The sequence below is a fragment of the Poecile atricapillus genome, chromosome 22 (genome assembly GCF_030490865.1).
Source record: "Poecile atricapillus isolate bPoeAtr1 chromosome 22, bPoeAtr1.hap1, whole genome shotgun sequence".
NCBI lineage: Eukaryota > Metazoa > Chordata > Aves > Passeriformes > Paridae > Poecile > Poecile atricapillus.
Window position 1 is genome coordinate 5311099 of NC_081270.1, and position 21553 is coordinate 5332651.

Here is a 21553-nt window from a genome sequence, read left to right on the forward strand (position 1 = left end):
GGAGGGTGGTGCTGGATCGTGTGCTTTGGTGAGGGCGTGGGGTTTTTATTTCAAAGCACTCTTTGTAAACTGTTATTTTACTACTTTGGTGTGGGAGTGGTGAAGTTTGGAATGGATGGTGTCACTAAATTAGTGACCACATCAGAACTAGGCCAGTCTGCGCTGCTTCCAGAGAAACGAAGCCGTGTCAGCGAGGTCATCTGCTGACCCTGAGAAACAAGTTTAATATTGTTCTTAGACCACAAGGAATTTCCACTTATTGTAAAGCTGTCAGATTGTTTCTGCCCTCCCTGTCAGTGGGACAGGAACTTGGTACATGCAGACACACTGCAGTGGAGTTTTGGGCACTCTGATGATACAGATTGTAAAAATAATAAATTGTCTGTGAGATTCTCTCCTGGGCCTGAGGCAGCTCAGGTGTATCAAAGCTGTGAGGTTCCTTGTCAGGTCAAAAATGATTAAGTTCAGGTTTACAGGAAACATTTGCTGTGCTCCATTCACAGAATCTGAGGCACATCCTGAGTCACCCTCTCGGGGAGGCTGTGGGAGCAGGGAGCCAGCAGGAATCGAGTGTGGACTCTGGAGAGCCCCAGGTTAAACACCAAAGGGAGCAGCAGGGACAGCTTGGCAGCTTTGCTTTGTGCCCTGCTCTGAAGCTGTGCCCAGTTCATTGAGAAGCCCATCAAATCCACGTTGTGTTGCCCTGAAGAGTGTTGGGAACAGTCCTGAGCACAGCAGGAAAACAAGGAGAGCTGCCAGGAGCGCGTGTTCTGGGCACTTTTTCCAGCAGTTTGCATCACCAGGCCGAGCTCTGACGTGTGGAGGGAGCAGGGCCCTGCAGGGCATGGCAGGGGCTCTTTCACCCAGTTTTTGGGCACAGGGGCAGAGTGGGTGGGCAGCTGTAGAGTACCAGGGAAAGGGAGGCTGCTCAGCAGTTTCTGAGCAAACCTTGGCTGTATTCTGCAGGGGGGATAGCTTATGGATGGTCTGTGGATCAGGGAATCGTGTTCTCCAGCGAGCAGCAGTAGCACATTTTGATACCCTCCAGCCTTTTCTCCACTGACTTTGTGGGATTTGAGGTGAGAAAAGCCCTTTAGGCTCTCCCTGCTCGTGTTCTGTGTCACTGCAGCTACTGCTCTGTGCTTTGCAGAATGTAAATTCGTCTGTCAGGTTCCTTGAGAGGCTCTGGAGCTGCAGAACGGAGGTGATGGGCACCCTGGGTTAGCTGTGATCTCCAGGCTGTGGACGTGGGAGCTGTGTGCCGGTCCCCTGGCAGGGGGGATCAGGGATCCATCAAAAGCCGCTTTAGGAAGCGGAGCATCCTCGGGAGAGGCTGCAGAGGAGGTGCAGGGGGTGCCATCCAGCCTTGGGAAAGGCTGATAAGCTGCAACACCGTGTCAGGCAATGTTGCTGACTGTGGGGCTTTTGTGTTTGCTCTTGTGGAGGTTTGGAGCATAAATAAGGATTATGTGTGCGGTGCTCGGGCTGTGCTCTGTGCTCGGCCCCGTGTCCCAGCCCCCGCTCCCCTCGGCAGGGTCAGGAGAAGGGAATTGGAGGCGGTGTCTTTGGCTGACACCAGCCCGCTGGGGAGGGATGAGAGGAAGGGGGTCTTGGGGGCTGGGTTCAGAGCAAGGTTAGCCAAATATCGGATAAATTAAGCAAGAGAAACAGACAGCTCAGCTTGCAGTGAACTTTTCACCCAGCTAACCTGTTCCTCACCCTGCCTTGCACAGGTGGAGTGCGACTGGAGCGCAGCCCTTGCTCTCCCCGCTCCCTTCTGCTGGGGTAAGGCATGGCCAAGGGGAGAGCAGGAATTGTTTTGAATCCAAGGAATATCACAGCTCTGATTTCTGGTACAACTGCTCTGATTGCACAGGGGTTAGTCCGTGTTTGCTGCAGGGTGAATGAGGACTGATAATTACTGATCACAGAGGATTAGGAAGAAATTCCATGCTGGAGAGGGCAAGGAGTAAATGTGAGTGTCTAAACAGAGATGATTGGAGATTCTTTGTGGGAAAACACAAGAGTGGTGGGAATTCGGGTGTTTATTTCTCTGACTTTTCTTCTGCATTTGCAGAGCAAGTAAATACAAATAATTGCTGACAGATGTTGTAAAAACACAGCATTATGCTAACCATTAAGGTTAATTTTTTTAGGTTAATAATAGATACTGATAAGTCAACGTGGTGTACTTGGCTCAAACTCACATTACCTTGTTGAAATGCTCCAGATGCATGTGTGGAACCCAGTGCTGGACTTCTTCTCTTGACCCTTCCCTAAATCCCCACGGTCTTCACTCCCCAGAAAGCTCCAAACAAATTAAAGTTCCTGGGTTTTAAGTAGTTGCTCCATCACAATCAGTGCATAGTGGTGAGGCCTGAAGTTCTTGATCTTCTTTCTCAGACCATATCTCTGGTTTGTGGTGTGACAGCTCTGTTGGAGAGCAATACCTTGTATTGCTTCAATCTTGGCTTGAAAACCACTGTGTTGAAATTGCAACTCTAGAGTTCTCTAATCTTCCTTTTCCCTTTTCTCTCATTGTAGGTGAGGGAGGTCTGAGACCAATAGCAGCTCTCTAATGCCCAGTATTTCCAGGAGCCAAGTCCTAAATTTTTCTCTGTGTGTGTCTAAATTACATAAAAGTCCAAAAAGTAAAAAAAAAAAAAGAATTTGTTGTAGAACCCTCTTAAGAAGCTCCTAGTGGCAGTGCACTTCTGGGTGGTAGATGCTGGGAGCTTTGTGTCTGAAAAGAGAAGAGCAACCTGGAGATAATCCCTGACTTCAGGAAGCTAAGAGCCTTCCTGGAGCAGTGAATAATTTCAGCTTTGCCTCCTGCTCTGCTGCACACACAGGGATGGTTTCCACCCTCATTTTGGATCTGGGAAGTTCTTGGAGCTACCTATAAACATCTGTTCACACTCAGCTCCTCAGCCACTGCCAGGTTTAGGTGACTGGCTGCAAAGGAGCACTGGCAGCATCCTGTGTTGTGCCCACAGGTGGGAAGCAAACATGGATTGGGTGAGGAAGGTGTTTTATGTTGGCAGAAAATGGCCATGGTTCTGCAGTTTGGGAAAAGGGAGTGTGTTATGTGGAAGGTGTGGAGAAAGGGATAAGGACTGTGATGTGGTTACTGTTGAGTTCCTGAGCCTGCTGATGCTACTGGGTGTTGATCAAAGAGTTTTTCTTCTCCTGCAGTTGTTGAAGAAGTTGTTTAAGAAGATAAAAGGAGTTGGGACGTGCACAAGGCAGCGCCACCTCTGCTGCTCCTTCCCCTGCAAGGATGGGAGCTCTTGGGTGGGTTTGGTGAACCCAGAGAGCAGGTTCTGTTCAAACTCACACTGTTGTTTGCCTGGTTTGGGCTCTTGTGTTGTTCTGGTTTGGTTTTGTTCCCTCAGGATGGTTCTGGCTGGCCGACTTTACAACCTGTAAGCTTCAAATACAGATTCCACCCTTGGGGAGGGGACAGGGCAAGGACAAGGTCAGTGGTCATCAGATAAGTGAAGCTACTCCTTCTCCAGCAGTTCAGGCAGATTCATCAGAGCCTTAGGCAGCCTCATAATCTTGCCAAAGGCAAATTTTCCTGTCAGATCTGTCAGAGTGTAAATTCTCCACAAAACTTGATCCCTTTTCAGTGCTTTGCTGAAGTTTCCCAGACCTGTCTGGCCAATCACTCTGTGGCTCCAAACCCCTGTCATAGCAGGCTGGTGGCTTCTGCTGCTGCCCCTTGAGTGACATCATTTAAAATGATGAGCCTCTGAGATGATTCATACCAAAAAAAGATCTAATAATTGTTACCAGTTATTCAGATCAGTGTTACTGATTTCCCGCATCCTCCCACTGGTCCCTTGAGCTCCCCCACCCACTCGTTTTTCCTAATATTTCCCAGGCTTTCTGGCTGTAGGCTCAGTATGCCCTCTTCTGTGTTAAGGTGTAAGTGTCTGGCTCTCCCCAGAGGAGCATTCAGGGCTTGGCTGCAGCAGCTTGAATGAGCAGATCTGAGCTGGAGAGGAATGGGAGGTAGAGGAGCCACTGGCAGCTCCAGGGGAGCTTCTCACGGTGTTTGTGGTGCATCCCTGATCCCTGTGCTGTGCTGGCAGGCTCTGGGGTGGCCAGCTCAAAGCTGGCTGAGCGCTGGATCTGCAGGTTTGGGGTCCCAGGACCCAGCTGGGATCTCTGGAGCAGCTCCACACTCTGCCAAGGCTCCCCAGGAGAAGCCTCCAGTGCTGCCACTGCTGCTCCTGTTGGGGCTGGGGTTGTCTCTTCTCTCTCTCAAAGTTCCTCTCCTCATGAGGCTCATTTCTGCAGCACTGTGAGTTGAAATCTGCATTATTTTTGTGGTCCATACAAGCAGCTGCCATCGAGAGCAGTGGGTTTTCCAAGCAGCTCCTCAGGCTGGCCCCTTTTCCTCATCATGTTCTCTTTTTGGATCCTGGTGCATTTTTCCTTTAACTTTGAGTCCCTTCAACATCTGTATCCTCACTTTCTTACCTTCTTTGCTCAGTGTCTCTCTGGTGGTTCCTTCTGTAGGCAGGACAAACTTGTTTTTGTCTGGAGTGAGGTGGATCCAGAACCCAGTGATGGAAAAGGGGTTCTAGGTTCCCACAGTGGAATATTTAAGGATGCACTGATATTATGGCAGCTGAACCTCTAAAGTTGATTTTGGAGCTATTTTTGGCTGTGTTATTGTCCTGTGCAAAGCCTTAAAGAAACTGTGGATGTACAGAGCTGTCCTAAGCAAGGGAAACAATTTCACCCTTCTTACTTATTAGCCCCAGGTATGGGTTTTTGGTCTGACTGTTGGTTATTGAGGGGTGGGAGAGTCATTAGTTTGAAATTTGTGCTGTCAAAAATTCTTATATGGGAAGTAAAGAGCCCCTTCTTTTGTGGAGCTCATTTGTTCAGTCTTGCTGGGAGGGGCTGGGATGGCAGGAACCCAAAATTTAGTGTTCTCCCCAGTATTTGAGGGATGTGCTTTACTTTGCAGACAGTGACAGGGAGAATGAAGGGATATTGTGGGAACAGGACATGGAGACAAGGTCTCAGTTAGTAGAGGACTGCTTTGGATGGCTAAAAATATTCAGTTCATTTCCTAGACTTCAATTTTTTAAAGGAAAAAAAAACAAACCTCTGAGGTTTTCCTGTAGAGGAGATATGAAGATACTTTTTGAAGATGTTTAGAATATTAAAGGAATATATCTATCATGGAATCACACAGGATTCCTGGATATTCTAGTGAATTCATGGGTTATAATGGTGCAAACGAGGGCTGTGGCTTGTTGGTCCTGATTCTGCAGCCTGTGAATTTCATTCCCCAGGGAGTTTTCTTCTGGAGAGAGAACCCTGTTCCCTTTTGGGGAGGACCCTGTACCCTGTTCCCTTTCGGGGAGGAGTTGGCAGAGCAGAGTGAGCTCCCAGAGAGGAGCAGCAGAGACCTTTCCTCCCCTCAGGAGCGGATTTACGGCAGTTCCACACTGCTGGCACTGCAGCCCCTCCTGGGGCAGCTGAGGGGAAGAAAAGCTCGGCGTAACCTTTGCCGTGTTATTTATTATCACTTTGCAGCCCCCTGCAAAATGAACTTTGGAAGCTCGTGGGCCGATGGTGAGGGGAACACTGGGAAAAGGCCGGGAATCAGCAAATCCATTGTGTTGCGCTGACAGAAAGATACGGTTACAACACACTTCAGCTGCCAACTTGCTGCAGTCACTCAATCCATCACGGTGGGCCGCGGGATCGCGAGCCAGTGAAACTCAGCCCGGCGTGTTATTTTAGTCTTACATGGACTGTGAGATAAACGGGGCATGAACCGGCCCCCTGGCAGGGGGTCGACCCCCGGCGCCCTCATTAAAGTGCCAATCAAAAAGAGTAATGGAAGGGGGAATGGAAAACCGGCTCCTCCGGCCTCGCACCGCGCTCGGGCCCGGCAACTCGCGCCAGCCAAGGGAAATATTTCTGTTCTTAACAGGAGCCAGGCCTCCAGAAACGCTCCCTGCTCGTCTCCGAGTTCCGAGGCTCCTCCGGGGTCCTGTGGTGGGCACCTGTCCCCATGTGAGCACGGCGAGGGCCCTCAGGGGAAGGTGTGGATGTGGCTCAGGTGCACGCACAGGCTCTATGGCTGTGAGGGGAAGGTGTGGATGTGGCTCAGGTGCAGTCACAGGCTCTATGGCTGTGAGGGGAAGGTGTGGATATGGCTCAAGTGCAGGCACAGGCTCTATGGCTGTGAGGGGAAGGTGTGGATGTGGCTCAAGTGCAGGCACAGACCCTGTGGCTGTGAGGGGAAGGTGTGGATGTGGCTCAGGTGCACGCACAGGGTCTATGGCCGTGAGGGGAAGGTGTGGATGTGGCTCGGGTGCAGGCACAGGCTCTATGGCTATGAGGGGAAGGTGTGGATGTGGCTCGGGTGCACGCACAGACCCTGAGGCCGGGGCTGTGAGGGGAAGGTGTGGATGTGGCTCGGGTGCACGCACAGGCTCTATGGCTGTGAGGGGAAGGTGTGGATGTGGCTCAAGTGCAGGCACAGGCCCTGGGGCTGTGAGGGGAAGGTGTGGATGTGGCTCAGGTGCAGGCACAGACCCTGGGGCTGTGAGGGGAAGGTGTGGATGTGGCTCGGGTGCACGCACAGACCCTGGGGCTGTGAGGGGAAGGTGTGGATGTGGCTCGGGTGCAGGCACAGACCCTGGGGCTGTGAGGGGAAGGTGTGGATGTGGCTCGGGTGCACGCACAGGCTCTATGGCTGTGAGGGGAAGGTGTGGATGTGGCTCAGGTGCAGGCACAGGCTCTATGGCTGTGAGGGGAAGGTGTGGATGTGGCTCGGGTGCAGGCACAGACCCTGGGGCTGTGGCTGTGAGGGGAAGGTGTGGATGTGGCTCGGGTGCAGGCACAGACCCTGGGGCTCTGAGGGGAAGGTGTGGATGTGGCTCGGGTGCACGCACAGGCCCTGGGGCTGTGGCTGTGATGGGTTTTCTGCCAGAAGTGGTGCCCAGTTCAGCATCTGGGTGTGAAAGGTGTGGTGGAAGCTGCTCTGGGCCACAGCAATGCTGCCCTGGGCTTGCCTGAGGTGTGGCTCTGGAATCCTCTGAGGGGCTTTATTTCCCTGGAACCCACAGCAAATCGACACTGGATAATCTTGGAGAGAATACAAACATAAGGCTGAGGCACACAGGCCGTGCTGAGCTGTCCCTGATGCTGGTGCTCAGACCCCTGAGCTCTGCTCTGAGAGCAGGTGCTGCTCTTGGAGACCGGGAGAGCTCCCAGCACGGCTGTGGGGAGCCCTGGATGTGTTCTGGGTGATGTGTAAAGTACATGTCCTTATGGGCTGGATGTGTTCTGGGTGATGTGTAAAGTACATGTCCTTATGGGCTGGATGTGTTCTGGGTGATGTTATGTAAAGTACATGTCCTTATGGGCTGGATGTGTTCTGGGTGATGTTATGTAAAGTACATGTCCTTATGGGCTGGATGTGTTCTGGGTGATGTATAAGGTACATGTCCTCCTGCAGGTTGATCTCCCTCTGGTGTGTGCTCAAAGGAGAAGGAAAAAGGTGTCTGTGGAGAAAAGGTGAGTGAAGTTGTTGGTGTCATGTGGATTTTTACTGTTTGAAGTCAGGAAGCTGAAAGTGGGGGAGTTGGCTCTTAAACCTGCTTATAAATGTCAGCTCTGGTGTGATCTCACTGTGATTATGACCTTGGCAGATGTTTATTTTTGCTCGCAAGGTTTCATCAGCAGAATTCATCACAGAATTTCTCCAGGTAGATACTGGTCTGGTTTAAAATATTTATTTTGTTTTTTATGGACAGCATCAGCAGTTGGGATTAGTGATAAAGAAATGTATGAGTAGTGACATCAAAGAATGACAACTGCCACAAAACAAGGAGGTCCCTTGAGAAAGGAACATCTTATTGTCTGCTGAGGCTGGTACAGATTAGAGGCACCCAGTTCAGGGAGGAAGGAAATGTGTCCAGGTCTGGAGCCGTCTGCACAGGAAAGACACAGAGCAGGTCCAGAAGAGGCCACAGAGATGCTCCAAAGGCTGGAGCTCCTCTGGAGCCAGGCTGGAGAGCTGGAGGTTGCCAGCCTGGAGTAGAGAAGGCTCCAGGGAGACCTTAGAGCTCCTTCCACTATTTCAAGAGGCCTTACTGGAAAGATGAGGGCAAATTTTTAGCAGGGCCTGCAGCTATAGAAGAAGGGAGAGTGATCGTAAATTGAAGGAGAGTGGACTCAGACCAGATATAAGGAAGAGAATTTTACAGTGAAGGTGAGGCACAGTCACAGGCTGCCCAGGGCAGTGCCCCATCCATGGAGACATCCAAGCCAAACAATTCTATATGAATTGTATATATATATACATATATAAAAATAAATATAAAAATAAATATAAATAAAATATATATACAATTATATATATACCATTTTATATATATATATACAATTATATATATACCATTTTTTATTCATATATATATATGGCAATTGTCATATGTCATATGATTATATGATAACAATTAACATATATGACATATACATACAACAAACAATTATTTATGACTATAAATAGCATGATTGGAGTCAGGTTTGCACTGAGCCAAGTCAGAAATAATGATTTGTACCCATTTATACACAAAATTCTAAAACGTTTGCCTGTCTGAACTGGGGGCATAAGGATGCTGTTTCTGGATAATCCTTTGCAGGATCGTGCAAGTGCTATTATACCACAAATAAAGCTGTGTTCTGGCATAGAATGTGGTGCTGAATAGAATCCTCACATTTCTGGGATGTTTACCTCAAATGCTGTTTACTCCATACATTGAGATTCAAAGAAATCTTGAAAGAGGATGAATGGAAGGACCTAGAATTGCCCACTGGCAGAGGGGGAGACATCAGTGGTGATGCTCCTGCTGCTGAAGGGGCCAAAAGAAGGCTGGGGAGGGGTCTGCTCATGCAAAAGGTGGGTTACTTGTAAAGATGATATTATTTTTTCCCTCCCATTAAAGCTGCATGCAGGCACAGGTTTTTTGCTACATCATTATTTTGATACCCGGTGGTTTGTGCGGCTGGATGTCGGTCATTTGCCAAAGGCCTTGGAGCAACAGTCCTTAGGAATGGTGAGTCACCCTCCTGGGGCAGAGCAAATGTTTGCTTTTGTGGTGTCTGGAGGGCTGAGGGATAGCTGGTATGATGGATTTCTCCTTTATTTATTAGAATTCCTCTACAGCTGCAGCATGCAGGGGACTTTTTTTTGCTGGCATTTTCAGAACCCATTGTTCTGCAGCTCCCATCCACAGCCCTTGTCCTCTGGGTGACCCAGCCATTTATCCAGAATGGAAATGCACATGGAAGCTGTTTACTTGGCCCATGGCCTTTCAGCGCTTTTGAGTCTGCCCAGAGCAGGCCTGAGGTTGCTCTTTGTGCTTTGTGCTGGGCACAGGATCGGGCAGTGGAGTGTCAGCTACAGGGAGGAAACCCCAAAAACCCCAAAATACACCAGCCAAGTGTGACAATAAGTATAAATTATGTTTTACTGGCACAAGTGGGAGGCCCTGGCACAGGGTGCCCAGAGCAGCTGTGGCTGTCCCTGGATCCCTGGCAGTGCCCAAGGCCAGGCTGTATGTCCCTGCCCATGGCAAGGGGAGGGAATGAATGAGCTTTAAGGTCCCTTCCTGCCCAAACCAATGTGGGATTCTGGTGCTCTGTTCATCATGAGTGTCCCCAGGCCCTGAGCAGAGCTGACCCCTCTAAGGGAAGTGCAGTTTGCACCCACAGCATTTGTATTTCTGGCCAAAAATGTGCTGTGGTTCTACTGAGCAAAACAATGTGACTGTTTTTTCCCCAGTGTTTGTCAGTGGTTAATGAGTAACCTTTTCTTTCTGGCAGGAATCCTTGTCAGATTCTGCCCTCTCCTGCACCCGAGGCAGGAGCAGGGCTGCTCACAGACCCAGCTGGGCTGAGTTTGCCTCACATTCTCCCACTGCAGAAAATCTGCTGCTGGAGAAACTGTGAAAACTCCATGGTTCGGTCAAACTGCTCCCAGTCCTGGTAACAAAACCTTTTCTCGGCCAGGGATGGTTCTGGCAGGGGAAGGCAGATGGGTTTGTGCTGCCCTGAGCCCTCTGTCAAAGCTGTCAGACCATTTGGGAGGCCACCAGCAGCTGTAAAAAATGGGTTGCAGGAAAGTCAAACCTGTAACACAAGGGGAGTTGGAAGTGCTTTGTCCCAGTCCTGCATTTGATAAAATTTAACACCATAATGTGGAGTTAAGAGTGTGCTGTCGAGCTGGAATGCTGCAGCAATCCAGACTGGAGTCTGAAGCTCTTGGCATATTTTATTATTTTATTTTTGTATTATTGTCTTTTTACTTTATTGTATTTATTCTCAGAAAAATACGGTTCTTCTCTCTTTGCAACAACCCTGCCTTTAGGAGGGTGGAATAGAGGAGTTTGGAACACAGCCTTTGCTTTTCAAGAGAATTCTGAAGTAGATGTACATTTGGGGGTGGTTAGATATATATTAAAAAAGTGGTACAGAAGCACATGCACAGTGTTATTGTCAGAAGAAAACTTGTGTAAGTGGATTTTGAGCAGCTCTTGGCTTAATTAAAATGTGCTTTGATTTTGCTTTTATTATTTTTTTAATACCTGTTCAGCAACTTGTAATCTAAAGAGAATATATTTACTGAAACCTGCTTTTTCAGCATGAGGTACCAGAGGTGAACTCAGTGAGCAGCAAATCAAGGTGGGTTCCTCTGAGAAGGAAAACAGAGCAAGGGCTGAGAGGATTTATCATCCCAGGGGGTTTTGCACTGGAGGAAACAGGTTCCTACTAAACTGTGCTTCAGAGAGAAAAAAAGTTTAAAAAATATATATATATAGTTGGGCTAAGATGTTACAAAGTATTTTACTGAAGAGAAATAGATAAATGTTGGAAAGCATCCTGCAGTCTAGGAAATGAGATAGTGAAGAGATGAAAAGGTCCCTGTCACTGGGAACTGTCTGATTATTGCTCTGGTTTGAGATGGGCCCATTTAGCCACTTAGCTTCTCCCCACAAAAATGTAAACACTGCTTGGCTTTGGAGAGCAGCCTTTGGGACTGGGGCTGCTCAGAGGGATCATCCCACTGAGCTCCTGGGGCTCTGTCAGGAGCAGAGGGGAGGGAATTGTTCCCATCACTGCAGGAACCCCTCCAGCTGTTGGGAATCATTCCTGATCCAGCAGTGATGGCAAGGAAAAGGGGTTTTCACTGTGAACATGCCACAGATGCAGGACACACAGAACTTCACCCCTGCTTTTGGAGTCTCAAAGTTTCTTTCTTCCAGTTACTTTCATGCCCTGAGAAAGTGAGGACATTCCCAGTGTCAGGAGTGGGCAGACAAGTGTTGGGAGGCAGGGGCAGTTGGTGGGGTGGGGATGTTTCCAGCTGGGACAGTGTGGACACAACCCCTGGATTTGTTCAGCTTTGCAGGAGAACTGGAGTGAAACTTCGGGCCAGGGAAAAGAACAAGAGAGGAGAGGACAGGAGGAGAGTGCAGGACAGTAAAGGGGAGAAAAGGGGAATAAAGGGGAAGGCAGGGAAAGGGGGAGGAGGGCAGTGAAGGAGAGAAAAGGTGGAAAGGATGGGAAAAGGAAGGAAAAGGGGGGACAGGAAAAGATGTGACAGGTGGGGAAGGGGGATGAGAGGACTGGGAAAACAGGCAAGGAAAGCAGAGCAGAGGAGAGAAGGAAGACATGGAAAGGTGTCATTTCCATGTGTCATTTCCATGCTGTGTGGGGTCTCTTTACCAGTTAGAGACAGTTCTTCTCCCTTCCTGCCCCTGCTGAGCTGTTATTTCATCTGCTCCTTGAAGCTGGACAGTTCTTTCACACAAACGGGCACTCCAAGGGTGCCACTGTTCAGTGACTGCTCTGGTGTTTGCACATCATCTCCTCAGGGATGGTTACAGACCCCAAGTGCTCCATCCATCCCCTGGAGATGCTCTGCACAGCAGTGAACTCCTCCTTGTTTTCCCTCCCCACCTCTAGCAGCCCAGTGTTTTACAAGAGCTCAGAACTGGTTTCATTCTAACCTTCAGCACCAAAGTATTCCCACGTGTCTTCATGAAATTCAAATTACTTTACCTTTTAAAGCTCTATTTACACTGAATCAAAAGGTTTATCAAGTCATCCTTTAAAATGCAGGTTACTCAGCAGTTACAGGAGATTTGTGTCTTCATATCCAAAGCTGGCACCTTGAGGGAGTAAATGTGGCACTGAGAGTTCCAGTTCCTGTGGGTTAAGGTGTTTAAGAGCACTCATTCCTCCCTCTTCAGAGTGGTTACAGTTAATGAGACAAATATTGATGTGGTGTACATCAGAAAAAACAAAACTTGCTATTTTTAGTACTTAGAAGTTTACTTTTAGGATATTGTGAAGTCCAACAAGCTGGTGATCTCCTCTCCCCCCACCCTTCCTCCACCTGAGGGAAGGAAAAATCTGAAGTCAAAGGTTCAATTTCCAAGGCTGCTCACTTCTTCAAAAACAGGTCAGAAAAGGGGCCTTGAGATGCAGACTGTGAATGTAAAACTGAATCCTCCCTACATTATTTACCAAAATGCAATTTTTTTGTTAAAAAAGAGGCTGACATTTCAGTGCAAGACCAGGTCTCCTGTATGTACCTGTATTAGTGATTTAAGAGAAAAAACAACAAAAAGCCCACCAAACAATCCATGTAAAGCCCCAATGTTAAAGCATCCTATTCATGGTGTTAAAGCTCCAAACCACAGGACACCTGTGTTCCAACAGCTGAAATTAATTCTTAATTTTATTTTTTAAAGGTTTATCTACATTCCTGCACTGTGAAAATCAGTTTTCTCAAGGACAAAAAAAAAAGACAGAGAGAGAGAAGGGCTTGTGTCAGGTAGTGCAGTGTGACTCAGTAGAGCTCCTTTAATTTCTTTACACAGTAAACAGACTCATATTTATACCAACACCCGCTGCCCTTTGTATTTACATGGACACTTGTACATATATACATGTTAGCAAAATACAGGGCTTCTCCCAGACCCAAAGCTGCATCAGCTACACCTCTGTTATACAACTAGTGCTTAAAAAAGAAAAGCCACCTCTTTTGTTTTCTCTAAATACTAAAATTATATTTTTTTCCTTCTCTAGTCACACAATTCTGGCTTCAGCCTGGTACTTGCAGCTCTTTCTGGCAGTGAGGAAGTGGATTTTCAAGAGTCCAGCTCGAGTTGCTCTTGATTTTCACTAAGTCTCAGCATCAGCTGCTGCTCATAATAAAGGCTCTTTGCATAGTTGATTTCTTGGGACAGCTTTACAGCCAGAGCTTCTGATTTCACTTTCACCTGCAGAAAGAAAGGGGATTTTTCTTAATGCGCTCCTGCTGTCAGCTAAAACAGAATAGATTTCATATTTGAAGTAAGGGACAGAAAGGTTTCAGTGGAGTTTCCTTCTCAGCAGCGAGGCTGGAGCAAGGAAGAAGCGTGAGGGAGCACCAGGTACACACACAGATACTCAAGGGTGAGAGCAGGAACACTGTGCCACAGCTGAGGTTATTTCCTTTGCCTCCCCTCCCACCTTTTATCTGGCTGTTCTGTTTGGAATGTGAACTGACTTGGGTCAGGGGTGAGTTTGTAACTGGGCCTGCAGAAGAGCCCTGAGCAACTACTGAAATGGCACAAAATATAAACACTGGTTCCAGCATTAGAGACCTCACAGTAAATATACTGTGTAGGAGAAGATTGAACAGGCAGCAAAGTACCCAAGCTCCATTTATGTGGTAAAGGGCCTTTCACAGGTAAATACATGTTTCTTCCTGTTACTTTTCTGCCTCCAGGAATATTTTAGGGTTTTCCTTTCTTCAGCTTTCTCAGGAGCTAAGGGAGCCACTTCCACAGTCACTGAAACCTGGGCAGCAGCTGATTTCAGTGCTGTTTTCTGTTTTCAGAGCAAAGCCTGTGCCTAAAACACTTTGGTCACGAGGGGAGCGCAAGGGGAAAGGGCTGCCAGCTCCTCACCATGGGCCGCTGCTGGGAGGGGCCTGGCATGGCCACGCCGCTGCTGGTGTTCACAGCCTTCTTGGTGAGCTGGATGTAGACATTCCCGTGGTCCTTGGACACCAGGCAGTGGTACAGGTCATCATACCTGACCTCCAGGAATATGGAATCCCTGTCCACGTAGTCGCTGCTCTTCAGGAAATACACGGCCTTGGAGGAGATGAGCACGCAGTAGCTGTCGATGTTCTCCACGGCGATGAAACTGCAGCAAAGGAGAAAACATTATTAGCTTCAAGCTAAAAGTAGCAAATTAACCAGTGTCTTCATCTGTTCTGTGACCTTCAGAAGTCCATCAGAAAATGTAGTAGTGCAACATGTACAGTTCATCTGTATTTAATTTAAACTCTTTAGAAATGGAGCTGGTGAAGGACACTCTCACCTAGTTATAAAAAGATCATGCTGTAAATCAAGTATTAGTGCTGCCTGCCTGGCCACCAGCTTTGGGCATTACAGGGACACATAAAAATGTCCTTTGACAAGGACTTAGGAACAGTTATTTCACTGCTCTGGAGCACAGCAGGTCCTAATGCTGAAGCTGAACTGCAGCTAACTTCAGTTCCTGTGCTGGTATCTGAAAGGTTTGCAGACATTTATGACAAGAGCTATCCTGTAACCCTCCTGTGCTTCCCTGCTCCCCACACCTCCCTGCCTTCAAAACCAAAAACAAGTTGAACCTGCTGCCAGGATCAGTAGCAGAAAAGAGAAATTAGCTGTTTAACAAGGGGTGAGAGGTTAAGCAGCAAGCAGGTTTCCCCAGGGAGATTAGGCTGAGTGATGAATAGGAAGAGGGAAAGAAGAGTTAGTTTGGAATATTGAGAGTTACGACAGCTGAAAAAGCTGGTGTGTAAAAGAATAACTGTAAGGTGCAAAAGTGAAATGGAAGTTGAACACACAAATGCTTCTCCCCCACTTCTGATTTGCCACTGAGGTGAACCTCATCAGTGGGGCTTTTTAAATGATGGAAAATTCAGCAACTTGAATGTGGACTCACAGCTGAGTAGAGTAATAGAATTGTGCTAAATAGAGTAAAAAAGCTCTGCCAACAGCCCCCAGGGTTGACACGCATCTGGTAAAGGAGGATTCTGCTGCTGTCAGGCCAATTGCTGCCCTCTGAGCCACTGCTGATAGAAACCTGCCTGCTGTCCTCACATCCTGCAGAATCCTCCACTGGCTCAGAAATCAGTGACCTTTGTCACAAAATCCGTGTTTCTGGTAAACAGAAAAGTTTTCCATCTCCAAATGCACCCTTGGCTCTACCAGTTAAATATCACTGTGCACAAGCTACTGTGATCTGTAGCCAAATAAACCCAGAGCTATAAAAGGTATGTTAATAGCCAAAAATATGGCAAGAGGTCAGGCCATGGTTTCTTTTGGTGGTATAAAAGGATAACTCCAGTAATTCTGTATTTATTCCCAGTCCTCCCAAAGACAGTGCTCTGCACTGAACTTGCCTCTGGGAAAGGTGCACACACCGGTGTCAGTGCTGGGAAGGGCACAACCAGCCTCATTAAAAAGGGCCTGTAACATGCTTTGTCCAGCTCTGACCTTGCATGAAGCTCCAGGAGAGGATAAAAAACTGTGTTCCTTTAAGTAAAACAAACTGGAAGAAAAGTGGATTTCAGCTTAGAGGAGCCCAGGTGAAAGACAACCTTGACAGAGTTCCAGCAATCAGCAGCTGCCCTGCAGTTTTCCATCAGAGTTCAAACACTTCAGGGTAAGGTTCTGCCTTTGAAATTAGTTAAATAGGATGGGGAGTGACATTTTTTATGAAGTGTCGCAGAAAACTTAATTTAAACCCAGAGCAGCAGTGCAGCTGCAGCAGAGCAGCCTGGACAGGCACATCAAACACGAGGGTTTGAGGGAGGCCCCAGATGCAGCTGGGCCAGGATGCCACCAAGGACACCAGAACGCCACCAGGGACACCAAGATGGCACCAGGGACACCAAGATGCCACCAAGGACACCAGAACGCCACCAGGGACACCAAGATGGCACCAGGGACACCAGGATGCCACCAAGGACACCAGGATGCCACCAGGGACACCAAGATGGCACCAGGGACACCAAGATGCCACCAGGGACACCAGAATGCCACCAGGGACACCAAGATGCCACCAGGGACACCAGGATGCCACCAGGGACACCAGAATGCCACCAGGGACACCAAGATGCCACCAGGGACACCAAGATGCCACCAGGGACACCAGGACATCCATGGGAAGAGCTGGGCACTGACAGCTGTTCTCAAGTGCAGGGGAAGCACTGACCACAGCCTGCATTTGCCCTCTAAGGACAACTCTTGATGCATGTACTTCTCCTTACAAGACTTTTACTGGTGGCATGTATATATTCTGAGGAATTGAAACAGAGGTCAGAGAGTTAATGGAGAAGCCCAGAAACATTAGCTAATTTGTAGTTCAGGCTCTACATTTTGTTCTAAGTTTGAGTCATGCATCATTACCTTTGTTCTTGCCAACTGTTACTTTTTTTCTCAGTGTCTATTTCTTAAAATGGGTATTTTTAACCTTTTCAGATACTACTGCAAGATACTTTCTTTTAAACCCATACATCTACACTATTCAAAATAGTCAAATTAATAAAATGAAAAATTAAATGAAACATGATCCAGTAGAACAAAGTAGAAGCAACCAGATCTCTGGAGAATTTGTGGGGTTTTTTAACAACATCAGGAAGTAATTACACAATATTTTCCAGAAGTGAAACAGCGAGCCTAACTGGAAAAAAATGTGGAAACATTTAGTTAGAACAGTAGAGCAAGGTATTAAACCCCCTTTTATGGATTTAACTCTGAAGGAAAATATGCAAATAATCAGGTCTTCAAATGTGTTTCTGATTATGATACTAGGATAAAAGTCCGAGGCATAATTTTGTACTTATTTTCCATGACAAGAAACACTGTGTTCCTGCTGAATGATGTCCCTAATGGAGAGAGTCACAGTGAATGAACAGTGTCACTTGATGACAAAGGCCACTGCTCTGCTCTGGGCTACACTGGTGATTTTTTTTGGTCACAAATTGCTCTTTCCAGTCTCCCTGCCTAAAAGCCATCCTGAATAGGCACAAAGATCCTGAAAGGAGATGGAAACAGGATACCCCAAATGTGAACTCACAGGGCCACAAGTAAGTGGCAGATTGCAATCTCCTCCTCAGGCAGAACCTGGAGTGGCACATGGAACCTGCCTGGTGACACTGGTGACACCAAGTGACCCTGCTGAACCTGAACCTCCCTCTGCCAGCTCCACCAGCAGCAATTCTGACCCTCTGCCTTGGCAGATGCTCTGATGGGTGACAGAGACAACATCTGACACCCTCCCCTGACACAGCTGATCAGTAACTATGGTGGGGATTGGGCAAGTGATGAATTCTGCCTTTAGACCCCAATCCAGCAAATTGATATTCCCCCTGTAGAATCACAGAATAATTGGGGTTGGAAAAGCCCTCTGAGACCATCAAATCCAATTGCTTCCCCAGCACTGCCCAGGCCAACTAACCCACGTTCCCAAGTGCCACATCCAGATGGCTTTTAAATCCCTCCAGGGACAGCAACTGCACCACTGTCCTGGGAAGCCAAGCCAGGGCTTTATGACTTTCCATGAATAAATTTACCCCAATATCCAACCTGAACCTCCCCTGGTGCAATTTCAGGCTATTTCCTCTAATCCTGCCCCTTGTTCCTGTTCCCTGTTTTTGGGAGCAGAGCCTGACTGGCTGCACCCTTCCATCAAGAGAGCTGTGCAGAGCCAGAAGGTCCCCCATGAGCCTTGTCTTCTCCAGGCTGAGCTCCCTCAGCTCCCCCAGACACTCCTGGTGCTCCAGACCTGTCCCCAGTTCCATTCCCTCCAGCCCCTCAATGTCCTTGCAGTGGTGAGGGCCAGAACTGAACACGTGTCTGTGTGTGAAGCAGTTTTAGATATGAAGATGTGATGGCAGCAAACAGAACAGAAGCACTCAGAGTAGCTGTGTAAGTGGCTGTGTACTCACAACTCGTCCTGGATGTTGTCTGTCAGTTTGAAGAGCTGCTCCTGTCCCTCTGCTTGGCTCTCCAGGTAGCGGGGCAGGAGTCCCTGGGGGCCCCTGCAGCACCGGGGCTTCCGCACTCGCTCCGCCTGGGTCCTGCAGCAGGAGACACACAGGGATCACCACTGACACCTGTCTGCACACACAGCTCTGGTCATTTTCAAACACAAAGACTGCAAAAATCCCAGGTCTTCACAAATTTGGTGTGTAGATCCTAGAAGACCTGGATCTGGAAGATGTGGTGTCTACTCACACATTTCTATGAGATACAGAACCATACAATAATAAAAATAGAATAATTCTGTCTACAATGAAGGGGCAAGTTGCTAAATTAGTAGGAATAAGTGACCTAAGCAGCATATACTCTGTAGATTTGAGGATGTATTTGTCAGCAGTTTTACTGATTTGACTGTTTTTTCTCACTGCTCTAAAGAAAATAAGAGTGCAAAAAACCAGAGAGAGTTCTCACTGATGGACAGTGCCAGGAGACTGCAAACTCCATGGTTAAGGAAAAAGGAACATGCAGTTAAATTAAGACAGAAGAAAAATCCTCATTAATTAGGGTCCCCATAGGAAGGTTTAACATACTTTACCCTTCTGTGTGTCTATAAAAAATGACAATAAGAAGGACACACATTTATGGGCTGACAGCCATCAGAGGTTGATACTGGCTACAGCACTGCAGAACTGCAGGCTCGGTTCCTCCCTTAGCAGAATTTTGTTAAAAAATAATACTTTGAATTCCTTCAAGCTCCTGGAACGCCCTGCCCCTGAAGAATTGTGTTACAGGCTGCCGAGCCCTGCTTCATTCCCTGTCCCTTCCCAGCAGCATCACTCTGGGGCTGCTCCATGGTATTTCACAGCTCTTCCAGGCTACTGCTGTTACGAATTTCCCAGCCAAATGCACCATTTTGGATCAGTGCTCTCCCTTCCCATCCCAACTCTCTGTAAAACCCTGCACAAGGAACTCCAGCCTTTCTGATCCAGGGACAGGACCTTTGCTTTTGAAGCTGCCCACCACCAGGAGAGAGCACTCACCTTCTGGGCTCCATGACCTGCAGATATTTTCTCTGGAGCCTCATTTCCTTGTCACCTGTCCCCCTCACCAGCCCTGTCCCATACCTGAAGCCTGGGCACCCTTTTAAAATTTGTTTTAAGTTTTTGACAACCCTTAATGCAGTGGTTAGAGCTGTGCTGTTAAAGTACTGTGGTTCTGGAGCAAGTCACCTATCCTGCCCCTTAAATTCCTTTGATATAAGCAGGATTCACCTGCACCAATTACAGCATTCTTGTCTTTCAAAACCTACACAACAGGTGAACAAGATGTGCCTGTTTTTACCTATTAGAGTCTTACAAAGCAGTAAACAAAAGTGTCTCCATGAATGCAAACTATTGAGACAAAAGTTCCAAAAAATTAAAGAATTCCAACCAGTATCATTCACATCTTGCTGCTTGTCCTACCTATTAACTTCCAGAAGCAGGAAAATGGCAAAAGATCACTAATCAAAGAAGCCCCTGGTGGCTCTTAAACCTCTCTGTGGCACCTAATGACAAGTTCAGAGCGAATGTCTGCAGCCTTAGGTGGGTTTTAATTAACAGTGGCCAATCAGTGATGTTTTGCTGAGACATTTTCCATCTCACACTCAGGACAGAGCAGCTGCACTATGCAGTGGATTTGACATGAACCATCCTTCAGACAAGCACTGCCCTGTGCCAGCCTCTCTAATACTCTGTAGCTCCTTCAGAAGAGGGATCTGAAGCACTGCAGGCACTTCCTGATGGTGGTGGGATAGAACCATTGGACACTGGAACAAAGGGCAACACTGGTTTCCAATGTCTGGCTCAAAGCAGGTCACAGACAAAGTACCAGTGCTACAAAGGCAAATCCACAATGGATTTTGGAGGGTTTGGCAATTTCTGAGCCAAAGGTCTATGTTTTGGTTTTGTTTTTAAATGGAAGAAGCACCTTAGAGTACAAGTTCAGTGTTCACTGTGCCCTCCATGCTCAGACACTGATCCTGGTGATAACAGATCATTCTCTCCCTGGTGACAAGGCCAGCAGTTCTCCAACCCCGTGCCACTGGTGCTGGCCTAACTGCACAGATTTAGTCCATCACCCCCTTGGCAAACCTCTCTGTTTGGTCTGCACAGCTAAAAACATTCCACACCACTTGATTTTTTTAATCTAAAAATTTGTTCTACTGTCTCAAGTTACGTTCTGTAAATAATAAGCAACCCTGGTGAAATCCCAAAAGCTGCAGATTTGTCAAGCAGAGCGGGCAGCAGTGCCCACATCTGGGTTCCATTACCCAGGCACTCAGCAGATCTGCTGATTCCTTTTTAATAAGCACACAAAAGCAATACGAGGCAGGAATGCCCTCACGTCTGCCCGGCACAGCAGGGAATGGTGCTGCTGGATGGAGCCACAAAGGGCTGGGAAGGGAATGGTGCTGCTGGATGGAGCCACAAAGGGCTGGGAAGGGAATGGTGCTGCTGGATGGAGCCACAAAGGGCTGGGAGAGGGTGTTGGGAGGTTGAGAGGAACACGGCAGCCCTGCCCTGCTCCCAGCTGAGCACTGGAGCTCTCACTCCAGCTGACTGCACACTGGAACCAGTGCATGGCATTAACTGGTTGGCATTTGCCAGGCTGTTCACAGAATCCTTGGGATTCAGCTCATCAGTTTTATCCAGAAGTTTTCTACTCAAGCACATCACCAACCTGATGGAGGAAGTGGTCAGGTATTAGTGGGGATAATTATTGACCAACTTAAGTTGAGAAAACTCTCCAAGAGACATCACATGTGTTCCAGAATCACCTGTCCTTGTTCCTTCACTCTGTGTTTGCCCCTGTCAGGTACCCACCCCACCATCAGGTCTGTAGATGTGATTCCTGCAGAGGTGCATAAATACACAGTGGTTTTGAGAACAAGTTACTTATCTTTGATGGTCTCTTGGACCTAAAAAATTTCCCTGAAGTGTACCCTGACAAAAACATTAAAAAAATAAAATCAGAAAGCCTCAAACTTTATATATGAAAAGATGTTGGTCTGCTAAAACAAACCTTCTCTATTCTAAAATGATTTAGAAATTATTTACAAAGTTACATCTTTCAGTTTCCTCCGTATCACACCCAGAATTCATCATAATACAACTTTAGGAAATGTAGCAATTTCTGAGAAAAACCCCATGACCAACACAGTAATCACTGGATTTCATTTAAAATATGTATCTGGGGGATTTCTCATCTGGGTAACACAATCTGCTGCACAAACAGCAGCTCTAAGTGCAAGGAGATGGAATTGTGGCACCTGGAACCAGTATTGAATGGAGCAGGTTCCTCACAGACCATGGCCACAGCCTGGGCTGCTCCTGGCTCCCTCCCAAGGGATCCTTCAGCCTCAGGGCTCCCCCCAAAAGTCTCTAGGAATCATTTCCTTTAGCCATACCCAGTTCTTGCTGCCAAAACTTCAGCAA

The 21553-nt window shown here is 47.6% G+C and overlaps 1 protein-coding gene and 1 long non-coding RNA gene across 4 annotated transcripts in view; one reads left to right on the forward strand and one right to left on the reverse strand.

Moving 5' to 3' along the window:
• The first annotated feature begins 853 nt into the window (after positions 1-853).
• LOC131587490 (uncharacterized) lies at positions 854-16245 on the forward strand. 3 transcript variants are annotated; one of them, XR_009279365.1, is made up of 6 exons: positions 854-1079; positions 7496-7554; positions 8988-9098; positions 9868-10029; positions 10685-10805; positions 15460-16245. It is a non-coding gene; the product is annotated as an uncharacterized LOC131587490 (long non-coding RNA). The 3 variants fall into 3 exon arrangements; XR_009279364.1 differs by lacking the exon at positions 9868-10029 and having other exon boundaries at positions 858-1079; XR_009279366.1 differs by lacking the exons at positions 9868-10029; positions 15460-16245 and adding an exon at positions 13934-14060 and having other exon boundaries at positions 860-1079.
• The window catches only part of VPS13D (vacuolar protein sorting 13 homolog D), a 96161-nt gene continuing 87377 nt past the window's right edge, over positions 12770-21553 (reverse strand). Inside the window, exons 67-69 of the mRNA XM_058855419.1 lie at positions 18044-18175; positions 14004-14244; positions 12770-13331 (exon numbers count right to left, since the gene is read on the reverse strand). Of these exons, the coding sequence (XP_058711402.1) occupies positions 13200-13331; positions 14004-14244; positions 18044-18175 (505 nt within the window). The 3' untranslated portion in view covers positions 12770-13199. The remainder of the gene's footprint in view (positions 13332-14003; positions 14245-18043; positions 18176-21553) is intronic.